Source organism: Nansenia antarctica, assembly GCF_963989245.1.
Source record: "Nansenia antarctica genome assembly, chromosome: 10".
NCBI lineage: Eukaryota > Metazoa > Chordata > Actinopteri > Argentiniformes > Microstomatidae > Nansenia > Nansenia antarctica.
Genome location: NC_137680.1, coordinates 27,787,342 through 27,799,228, shown reverse-complemented (window position 1 = coordinate 27,799,228; position 11,887 = coordinate 27,787,342). Strand labels below are relative to the sequence as shown.

At 41.7% G+C, this 11,887-nt stretch overlaps 1 protein-coding gene across 1 annotated transcript; it reads left to right on the top strand.

The window, feature by feature from the left end:
* Positions 1-1,416: 1,416 nt before the first annotated feature.
* On the top strand, positions 1,417-7,881 carry LOC308166822 (interferon-induced protein 44-like; the record flags this gene model as incomplete). The annotated part of the gene is made up of 8 exons (XM_080541146.1): positions 1,417-1,780; positions 2,897-2,971; positions 3,131-3,164; positions 4,772-4,997; positions 5,864-6,007; positions 6,520-6,691; positions 7,195-7,295; positions 7,423-7,881. The coding sequence occupies 8 exons, from the start codon at positions 1,417-1,419 to the stop codon at positions 7,600-7,602; spliced, it is 1,296 nt and encodes a 431-aa protein (XP_080397272.1). The 3' UTR covers positions 7,603-7,881.
* Positions 7,882-11,887: the final 4,006 nt, after the last annotated feature.

Below are 11,887 nucleotides of genomic sequence, written 5' to 3'. Positions count from 1 at the left end.
AACCAACAGCAACACATCAAACTAGGACGCACGGCGCGTCAACCGGACAATCCGTCGGGTTAGCATCTCAGTAGCAAGTAGTAGACTATGCTCCTTTAACAATTATTATTAATGTACCTGGTTATGTTACAGTAGAGAAACAAAAAACTGTTACCAAAACTGAGTATTTACTAGCTAAGATTGGCAAAAGATTGGCGTGGTGCAACCGAAATGAGTAAACAACTAGTTTGAAACTAGCTAGTAACAACTAGGGGTTTAATAACTACTAAATGCCTGGATTTAGTAATGACTTACGCCATATTGGTGCAACCCAGTCCAGTAGGCTACCAGATACGATGTTGTAATGTATGCACATATTTTGCTACCACGGTTGCCAGATGGAATTGACAATGTCCAGCCCAACCGGTCTAAAAGCTGCCGAATCCACCCGTCCAGGGTGACAAAAAGTAGCCCAATCTGGCAACACTGCTTGCTACGTTCTTGCAGCTCGCGTGAACACAGGTTCTTCCATCAGCGCTCGCCTGACGCTTCGATTGCAGACTCAAGTTAACGCGCGTGCAGAAAGATGCCACGAAACTCAAGTCCCGTAAAACAATTGTTATTTCTCGCCGTGAGAAATAGAGATGCGGCGTGAGAGCGTGAGAACTGGTTGAAATGCGTGAGTCTCACGGTGATTGCGTGAGACTTGGCAGCTCTGTGTATTGTTTGTTTAGGCCTATTGGGTGATGTCCTGTTCTATTGTGTTTGCGATGCGTGAGATGACCCTGTTGTTTAGTGCTGTGAGGTTGGGTGTGGGGAGTCCAATTATCCTGGCAGCAGTGTTGGCGATGCTGCGTGTGAGTTTGGCCAGATTGATGACTGTGAGCATGTTGAAGAAGCAGGAGGAACAGGACACGAGGATGGGCTGGATGATGCTCTGGTACAGTAGGAGGAGAAGAGAGGGGGGGGGGGGGCAGTCTTATTCTGTTAGACCTCCTGCAGGTCTATTTTACAGCATCTGTTCTGCTGTCCTTCACTGTATCAAATCAATAGGAATAAGTGTGTGACTACGTTTTCATGCACACCATATTCCTGTATTAATACATATTATTATTTTATTTTTTTCAATATTCCGGTTGGGCAAGAGTCATGTAAACACGTGCAGAACTGGCATAGCCTATGCCTGTTTGAATTGGAATATATAGTGACATCATGTATACACCTTCATCTGGAAATGGGTTTATTCCGAGGTGGCGGTAATGCGCCTTAAATTGGTTAGAAGAAGAAGAAGAAGAAGAAGAAGAAAAAGGGTATAAGGGATAATCCTAATCCTCATCCTATCCCTTTTCCGGAATATTCAGTTACGTCTGCGCATGCGCGGTTGGCAGACCCTCCTGGGTTGTGTTATCGTCGTTGGGGACAGACAGCAGAGCCACGATGGCGACCAGCAGCAAGAGACAGCACTTCTGGAGCGAGGAGGAGACCAAGGTCTGCCTTCAGATCATGAAAGATTTAAACATCATGGAGTACGTAGACGGGAGAAAACATAGAAACAGTGACTTCTTAAAAAACGTCTCTGAGAGACTGAAGGAGGCAGGTTTCGTTAGAACCATCGAGCAGGTGAGACACAGGTGGAAGACTCTCAAGGCGGCTTATTCGAAGGCGAAACGGGAGAAGACCACGAGCAGCCTGGCCCTGTTCCAGACTCTGGACGGGATACTGGGAGGCACCGGGACACCCGTAGAGACGGCAGAAAGCTCAACGAGCGGAGACGAGATCGGCTTTGAGAACCTATTAACATGTAAACGGAATATCCCGGCTGCCTGCTACACAGCGCATATAAACACCCTACTCGGAATGTGACATGAACCAGAATATTGATCTTAATCGGAATATGGTGTGCACTGTGCCTGTACACGTAGTGTGATAGGAGTGTATCGCCCACCATCTGTTCATCATAGCACCCTTGATAACTTAGCTGCCCTTGGACAGCATGTGTACATAAGGTTCAGAGATAGGAAATGTTAGGATATTTATAGCATAGCATAGAGTACAGCACAGTGTTTTATTGTATAATATAGTAGTATAGTTAGTGGATAGTGTACATAGCCTTTATTTATGTAAACCAGCTCTTTTCCCTTCTTGTTTTTAGTCTTTTTTCCTAGCACCAGGGGAGCCCCCCCTCCCAAATTTCGTTGTATGGTACCTGTACTGTATTAATGACAATAAAGACCATTCATTCATTCATATTTACATTCTGAAGTCGTCATAATAGATGATGTCATAATAGATGATTAGACTGGATGTCCCCAACGTCAGATCAAATCAAACACCTGTGCTATGGTTTACAAATATCACATTTAATCTAAAAACCAACACGGCCTAATGTGAGGAATCCAGATACATCCACCTTGCTAGACATTCTGCTGGTGGTCCTACAACATTTGGGAAAACAATGAATGGCTTGAAGTGTGGAAATTCCTCTTCATCCCTACCTAAAAAAGTCTGACTCTGGCCCCGTTACAGAGAACATTGAGATACATAATATGCCTTTAACCAGCATTTCATATCAGCAGGCTTTTTATTTGAGAGAAAATAGGTGTTTGGCTGACAATGGTCAGATGGTTGACTATGCTTCCAATGCAGTGAAAGTCTTACTTTGCAATCAAATCACGTTAGATCAGTGATTATGTCAAGGACGGGAGGACAGAAGGTTTTAAAGTATTAAAATTAGCCCAGTTGAAGTCATGTCAGGTGATAGTATAGTATATAATAATTTCTCATTTAATTTCTGTATTCTACACATTTGATTCCTTCAGGCAATTCTCATTGAAGTACCCATACGTAAAACATTTGTGTAGGATTACTGTTACAGCTGCCTACACGACACATTTACTCCTTTTTATTTCTCCTACAGACGTGAAAGTAGAAAAAATAGAAATGGGCAGTTCGGAGTCAACACCAGCAGCAACACCACCACCACCATCACCAAGTAAGAGACAACATTCCTGTATACATCATGTGACTTTTTATCCAGAATTTGGGGGCCAGGGAGGCAAAATCTCAATTGATTTAAGCTCTTCGTGCTTTATAAGTTCTACTCAATTTACTAAGAATTTAGTCAAAAAGTTATTCCTTGTGTCTCATACAGAATTGAAGCAAGTATGGAGGAAAATAGATTGGAGGTAAGTACTGTAGTAAGTAGTGACTGACAAAAGATGGAGAGGGCAAATGAGAACATAGTTCATATTCTGTTTGAGTAACTATAGTACTGTATGCAGTGGAGCCCCTAGACTTTTGGGGGCCCTAAGCAAACAACATTATGGAGGCCCCTGGTAAGGGTCTTAGGCTGGTAACGATGTGGACATTTTAACATTTATTTATTTCCTTGACACTAAAATATAATACGGTTTTACGAAGTTCGCGCAAATGCGCACGCTCGTGTGTGTGTAAGTAAAAAAACAGTCTGAAACAAAGGAATTCATTATAAATGTCATAATGTATTAATTAACAGTCACACACACGTCCGAGTATTTGATAAACAAAGGAGCCATGTGTAGTAACATCAAATTGGAGCAATATAAATAATGAAATATCAACTCACAATGTGGCTTATTAGAACTCTTAACACACTTACATTCTGAAACTGCTGGTGTTTTCACATTCTGAAACAGCAACATTAATATGTAATATCAAACAGAGCAAGAACAACAAATAAATAAACAAATCAAAAAATCAATAAACAAGTATATTCTGAAACCGCTGGTGTTCTTATTTACATTTTACATGACTCCACTGGGTCTGTCTGTCTGTCTGCCTGCCTGCTTGCCTGCCTGCTTGTCTGTCTGTCTGTCTGCCTGCCTGCCTAAGACATCTTACTTATTTTGCACTCTGCATCTTATTTACATTTTTGCACTCTGCAGCTTCTATCCACTTACCACTATCCTGGTGTCGTTTTTCATTGTCTTCTCGTTTCTTTTTTCTGTTTTGGTGACCAGAAATGTGCGATCGCTTCATAATTGCTGCTGACAGTTGAGAGGCAGCTAGAAGGGGGCGGGGCTAGAAGTCCATTTCAAGCTAGAAGGGGGCGGGGCCCCACTAGGGGGGTTTTGGGGCAGCGGCGTGGATACTGCCAATCAATAGTGGTTACCGATATGGGTGTCCGTGGTGTTATAGATCATATAATAACGCCGTAATTGCAGGGAATACTTTACCAAACTAGCTATTTCACAATGAAAAGTAGTTAAACTCTTAAAAGTTCTTAAAAGGGTTAAAAGTTTTTGAAAATAGACATGGGTCATTGAGAGTCCTTGAATTCCCCTCTCTCTCTCTCTGATTTATTTTTATTTTTATTTTTATTTTTTTAACTTAGCTCATCAACTAGTAAATAAGTCTGTATTGCTTAACTTTACACATATTTCACAATACATTGTTTTGCTGTGCTGTGGTAGAGAAGGCAAGAGACCATCTCGTGTTCACACATTCAAGCCTCTCATTTTAATTGTCGGTGAGCGGATAGTTCCTATTATATAAATTCTCATCTAGATCTGTCTCAAACTATGCCGTGTTGGGTCCTTGAATTTGAGGGAATTGAGTCTTGAAAGTCCTTGAAAGGTGCTTGAATTTGATGTTTCAGAAGGTGTGGGAACCCTGATAACTATATATATAGTGTAACTAGGTCCCAGGGTTTCCCAGGTCAGGTCACATGGTCAGGAAAAACAAGACACTAGGATAACATGTTTTTCCGTTTTGTGTGGAAGTAGAGTAACTCATTGTTTATTTCATCTGACAGTAAAGAGGCCAGAGACAAGAAGGAGAACGACCTGAGACAATTCGCCCTGAATGATCCGAGCGTCGGTCACCTCAGAATTCTGCTACTTGGACCAATTGGTGCTGGGAAGTCCAGCTTTATCAACTCAGTCAATAATGTCTTCCAAGGGCGTACAACAGCTAATGCCGGCGTGGCCAGTGTCAACTATGACATGAACAAACATGAAGAGAAAAGCTACACCAGGAACGTGAGTAATTATGAATTAGAAATACCACGCCTAATCCAATGAGCATAAACAAATGTGACAGCAGCTGGTGAAAGAGGTAACAAGTCGGCAACCAATCAAAATGTTCTGACTTTTGTTCAGAGCATTTTTTACTCACCGAATCCATTGCATTGGAATATTTTGGCTTGACTAGCAAGTGTGTCATTGATTTTCAACAACGTTGAAATTCATTTACATTTTTCAGAATAAAAGTCTGAACATTTTGGTCGGTTGCCGGCTTTCTCCCTCTTTCACCAGCTGCCGTCACACACGTGTTAAAGGATGAGACATAGCTCTGGCACACCGTGATATACTGTCATTTATTCTGCAGTTCATGCTGGCAGAAATATTATAGTCAACATTCACTAAAACAGTGCCCTGCAAGCCTAAAGGTCTGGCACATATGTGACACGTTATAATGCTTTGGTCCTCATATCAGTAACAAAAGGATTTGGTGAGTAATCCCCACTGCTACCTATATAACACTACTTTACATTGTTAGCAGGCTCACAAAACAAGGTATGTGTTGACTAGCGATGTGTCATAGATTTTTGACGCGGAAATGTATTCTTTTTTTTTAAAAGAAAAGTCAGATCATTACATCGGATCCCCATATGAGGACCAAAGCATGTGTGACATATGAGAACGTGTCACATATACAGTACCCTTACCCTGTAGGTTGTGGGTTCAAGACCCAGCTTTACTCTTCTACTCTGCCCATCCTGTCTGTATCCCTCTCTCGTTTCCAACTATCTAAATCAATGTATACAAATATGGAGATAACATGGACAAATACTCACCAAAACAATACAGCCTAATCCAAGTTTGTTTCACTTTTTTCATTTCAGCACGAAACATTTTACATCAAAAATGGAGATGCATGTTTGCCCTTTGCATTCAATGATGTCATGGGTCTGGAGGCAACCAATCGAGGAGTGACCACCATGGACCTCATCAATGCTCTAAAAGGTCACATACCAGAGGGCTATAAGGTAAAATAGATCACACATAACAGAATACGAAGACTTGGTGAGATACAACATTTAAGTCCTGCTCTCAATTCACCAACAGAGAACACTTCTTTGTCCACTGAACAAAAATATAACACTTTTGTTTTTGCTCCGAAGACTTTTTCTATGTACACAAAATTTCTCTCAAATTGTGTTCACAAATTTGTTTCAATCTGTGTTTGTGAGCACTTCTCCTTTGCCGAGATAATCCATCCACCTGACAGGTGTGGCATATCCAGATGCTGATTAGACAGCATGATTATTGCACAGATTAGGCTGGTCACAATAAAAAGCCACTCTAAAATGTGCAGTTTTATCACACAGCACAATGCCACAGATGTTGCAAGTTTTGAGGGAGCGTAAATTGGAGTAAAAACAAAAGTGTTGTGTTTATATTGTTGTTCATTGTAAGTGCCTAGCTGAAGATATGACAACACAAATAACAAATGCAGTATGTACCGTCTCATCTGACACGTTCTGTTTTTCTGGCCCAGTTCTTTGCAGAAGACGCATTAAAGTATGAAGACCCAAGGTGGGTCAAGGAGCCCAACTTAAGTGACAAAGCTCATTGTCTGGTGACTCTTGTCCCAGCACACACATTCTCACAAATTGCGGATGAAGCCATCAACAAAATGTTGGAAGTCAGGAAGGCTGCAAGTTCCCTGGGTAAGTGATCATTTCTATCCTCATCTCACTGATAAGATGCTTATGGCTGTAGTTAACAACCTGTGAATAATTGTGCATTTATATTACCGATTAATTGTCATTGTCATCAGTAAGACATTTTGCAAATATATACTGAAAGATGATATCAATTATGGGCATGTGCAATCAAGTAAAGGTTACTTGATTACACATGCCCATAATTGACATCATCTTTCAGTACATATTTGCAAAATGTCTTACTCATTGCTAAACAAAAAACAATGTTGTGGCATAAGTACTAAAACTTTTACAGAAAATTGCCAACAACTTCTCCACAAGAGTCTGACAAACCAGGTTAATAGTGCATATGAACAACTGCAGCAGATGAATATATGTGTACATTTTATAGGTTGGTTGACCCACTGTGTACAGTACCAAGCAGCGTTTTGCTGTAGACAGCTCTAAACTACACTATGACATGGTTCTGTGTTACCCATGTTCTCCCCTTCATTCAATCTCTACAGGAATCCCTCAGGTTGTTGTCCTGACCTTCCCAGACCAGGCTTGTGAGCTGGTGGACAGAAACCTGCAAGATATCTACTGGAGCAAGGCCATTGTAAAGAAGGTAAGTCTTGTTTTACAGTAAATATGGGCCTGAGATGTACTGATACAATATCACTGGCTACAACTGTCACAATAGTCTTGTGTTGTAACGTGAGGCTGATCCAGTCTTTGACTCCTGTGTCTGTCAGATGGAACTGTGCAGTAATAGGCTGGGCCTCCCGTTGAACTGCATCCTGCCGGTGAAGAACTACAGTAAGGAGACTGAGCTGGATAATGATGTGGATGTGTTGATATTGAGTGCCATGACCCAGATTGTGCACTTTGCCAATGATTACCATTGGATGCTCAAAAACAAAAAAAGAATCTGAAAAAATGTATCTCTGCATTCCTACAAAATGGAGTGATACACAGATAGTGGATCAATAGTAAAATGTATGTATTTCATATCCAATATTTTTATATTGTAGTCCTGTTGCTTTAATAATTAATTAACTGGATTCTGATTCTATTGATTTGATTGCTATCTCTCTATTGCTGTCTTTCCATTGTATTGTATGGATTTTGTCGCACCGCCGAATTCGATTCCATTGTTTTGAATGAGACCCAATAAGACAATGCACACGGCGTGCGATGCGATATTGTCGCACGACAACATTCGATTCTCCATTCACATTCATTCATTCATTGGTGTGAATTGAGAATCGAATGTTGTCGTGCGACAACATCGCACGCCGTGTGCATTGGCCTTTAGTCTCCACAGATCTTTGTTTTTACAGATAGGGTTATCATCTTCTTGTTTTTTTTTTAAATTTACCAATACCTGTACAATTTATCAACACACAGTCTCAAGGAGAAGGTGAGACTCCATCTCAAATATTCCCTGTATTATCTTCTTGTGTTTTTATATAACTTGTTCTTTTATTCGGGAAGGTCCAAGTCCAGGTTAGTTAATTAAGCAATATCACATGAGAGGGAGTGCTGTTATACTTTTTACTGTTTCCCCTGCTTTTATATTAGTTTTATACTTGTATATACTTTTATATACATTTTATGTTTTTATCCCTGTTGTAAAGCAGTTTGAGCTGTATTTCTTGTATGAAAGGTGCTATATAAATAAAGCTTTACTTACTTACTCTTCTCAGCCACCCTCTGGTCATTACCTGTGTTGCTAATCCATCACTGCATAGACATTATCATCATTTACTAAATAAAACAAGTTTAAAAGTTTTGCCCAAAGTTTTGACTACAGTGCTTATTTTCACCACTGCTACAAAACATAACGTGTGGTAACTATGTCATAATACTTTCTGTAATTGTAATGTTTATTTAGTTGTGTGGAAGTATGGTGCAATCAATCTGTCACCAATGCCCACTGTCTTGACACATTTCATCGACCAGTTTAATGAAGTAAGATCTCTATTCAAATGAACTTATCAAGTACAGACATCTGTATCATTTAGCAAGCATCACATTTACTCTTCAAAACAAGATGATCATATGTAAAGTGATGAGCATTAATGAGTGACGTCAAAGAGCCTCTGATATAACCGTATTATTTATCTAAATGCATCTCTATTAGATTTCATTAATGACTTTGGATTAGTCGTACATCGATTGATATAACGAGTGATCATACTATCAAAGTATGCTATCAAACTATTTAGCTGCTGCTTTTTGTCTTTAAACTTTGGTAATGTTTTGCTACCTGGGTTATTATGATTAGGATTGACCATTATTAAGAGTTTTTGCCTAACCAGTAAGCCTTGTCACTGTACTCAAGCAGTCTACCTTGTATCTGCCTCCTTCCTCGCCTTGTGTCAGGAGAAGCAGAGTGGCGCAGCGGAAGCGTGCTGGGCCTGTAACCCAGAGGAAGTGTGCTGGGCCCATAACCCAGAGGTCGATGGATTGAAACCATCCTCTGCTAAGCATGTCTTGAGTCAGCTTTTTGTTTTTAGCTTCAAGGTAGAAAAGGGGATTATTTAATCCTTGGACTCCAAGCCCATGCTTAGCTCACGTAGGTCAAATTTGTCTCCACTTATGTTTGTTTAAATGGTCAGTTTTCATCATCAGAAGCCCCGGTGGCCTAATGGATAAGGCACTGGCCTCCTAAGCCAGGGATTGTGGGTTCGAGTCCCACCTGGGGTGGGTGAAAGCAGAGTGGCGCAGCGGAAGCGTGCTGGGCCCATAACCCAGAGGTCGATGGATCGAAACCATCCTCTGCTAACTGTGTTTTAAGTCAGCTCTATCTGAGATTTTAACCACTAAAACTTACTGAAGCAGTCTAACTTCCCTCTACTTACATTTACATTACGTTCTTGGCTTTACATTCTTTCCAATGCGACTTACAACAAATATCTTTGTCTACGTAAGTGAATCATCTATCCAGTATCCTTGAGTGGATGCAGCGGTCACGCTACTCGGTCACATTCTTTTACTGTCCTGGCTTCCTGCTGGTGGAACGAGCTTCCCACTGCTGTCAGGCCTGCAGAGTCACAACTCGCAACCTATCTTCCGCTCTCTTCAGGCTACATCTTAACTGTCCCTTCTAAAGACCTCTTCATCCCCACTACCCCCTTGTACAGTTTCTCTACTGTAAATAAATGTATATTAATTTAGTAATTCTTCCTTCTTCTAGCATTGTGGCTGCCAATGACCCCTGGTTTTAGCACAGATTACTTTTTCTCATGATGACTGATGAATAGATGACTTAATTATTACTAGACAAATAAGTCACGTCTGCTAAATGCCAAAAAATGTCAAATGTGGTAATTTTAAAAATATTTTATCCAAAGCAACTTACAAATAGAGACTACAGGGACGGTTTTCCGGGAGTAACTGAGTGCCTTGCTCAGTGGTGGTGGTGTTCTTAGGTGGGATTTGAACTCACGATCTTCCAATCACCAGTCCCACTCTCTAGCCACAGGGCCACCACCACTACAGAGTGTGACAGGAAGGGAGAGAAAGTTAGAGAAAGGGACACTGAGTGGGAGAAATGAGAGAGAGAGAGAATATGGGAGAGAGAGAAAGAGAGGAGGAGGAGGTGACAGGACACATGGTAGAAGACCAGAGAGAAGAGTTGAGTATGGGGTTCAGTGAGTCAATGTAGGCAGTGGAAGAGCTCGGAGTTGATGAGCGAACTGAAGGAGATGATGCAGAGTAAGAAAAGAGAGAAGAACCGAAGGAGAGGGAGATGAAGAGATCCAACCCTCAATTTCCACTAGCAAAATATAAAAAATATATATGTTTACGGTGTTGTTTCTTGTGTTAAATAACTTAATTAAACAGAATTACAGTTTACAGATACAGAAGAAGTTGGAGCGGGTGCTGCTTGTTGGAGTGGAGAGCAGGCTGGAGTGAGTGAGAATAGAAAGATGGAGGCCTTGTCCACACCTTTATACCTTCTGGTATGCAAATACAGCTTCAAACAATGGTCCTATCACTTTACTTAGATATGATCAAGGTGTGAAAAAGGGGTCAGTCCCCAGTCAGGTTCCATTTTCAAATACAGTCACTAATAGGTTCCATTTTGAAATACAGTCACTTAGGTTCCATTTTGAAATGGCCATATGGCCTTTTAAGAACAAATGGTCATACACCCCTAACCCTAACCCCCACAGCCAGGAGAATCTTTACCGAACTTATGCAAGTCAAAAGGCAAATAATTACAGGCCCATACTATACAATTCATGCATGTGTGTGTGTGTGTCAAAATATACCACAAAGGTAAATCTATCCCAACTGCTTCTGTGTGTTGTGATATATCTATTTCTTTTGTCTATTTATGAAGACGGGATGTGTGGGGAGTATGATAGTTAAGAGATGGAGGCATTTAAAGCATCTTTGAGTGTCTAGAAAAGCACTATATAAGTCTAACGTATTATTATTATTATTATTATTATTTATAACACAAAGGGAGAGTTATCATCAAGGTTGGAGTTCTCAGAAGGGTCCGATTCACAACAGCAACAATGCCACTAGATGTCACTGTCACCATTCCCTCTCTCTGTTTGCACCCTGTGTTAATTGAGTCACTGATAAGCACATGGATTCATCACTCCCGTCCCTCTCTCCCTCCCTCCCTCCCTCCCTTTCTCTCTATCCCTGCCCCTCTCCACTGTGATTCACAGGGACTCTTGCAAAGCCAAAATAATAAAACGCTGACCTCTCAAAGTACTGCCAGTACCCCTGTCTCAGCAGAGAGGCTGGCAAGCCAGAGAGGGGAGGGGGGAGAGAGCGGTGAGGGGGGGGGGGGGAGAGAGAGAGAGAGAGGGGGGAGAGAGAGAGAGGGAGGGGGGGAAGAGAGAGTGGGTGTGGGGGGGGGGGAGAGAGAGAGAGAGAGAGGGGGGAGAGAGAGAGAGGGGTGGGGGGGGGGAGAGCGGTGAGGGGGGGGGGGAGAGAGAGAGAGAGAGAGGGGGGAGAGAGAGAGAGCGGTGAGGGGGGGGGGGGGGAGAGAGAGAGAGAGAGAGAGGGGGGAGAGAGAGAGAGGGAGGGGGGGAAGAGAGAGTGGGTGTGGGGGGGGGGAGAGAGAGAGAGAGAGAGAGGGGAGGAGAGGAGGGGATGAGTTAGAAAAAAAGAAAACTAGTGGGAGGGAGAAAGAAAAAAAAGAGATAGACTTTCTCTGGTTCCAACAGCGTTGCCTTGTAGAGGGGCTCC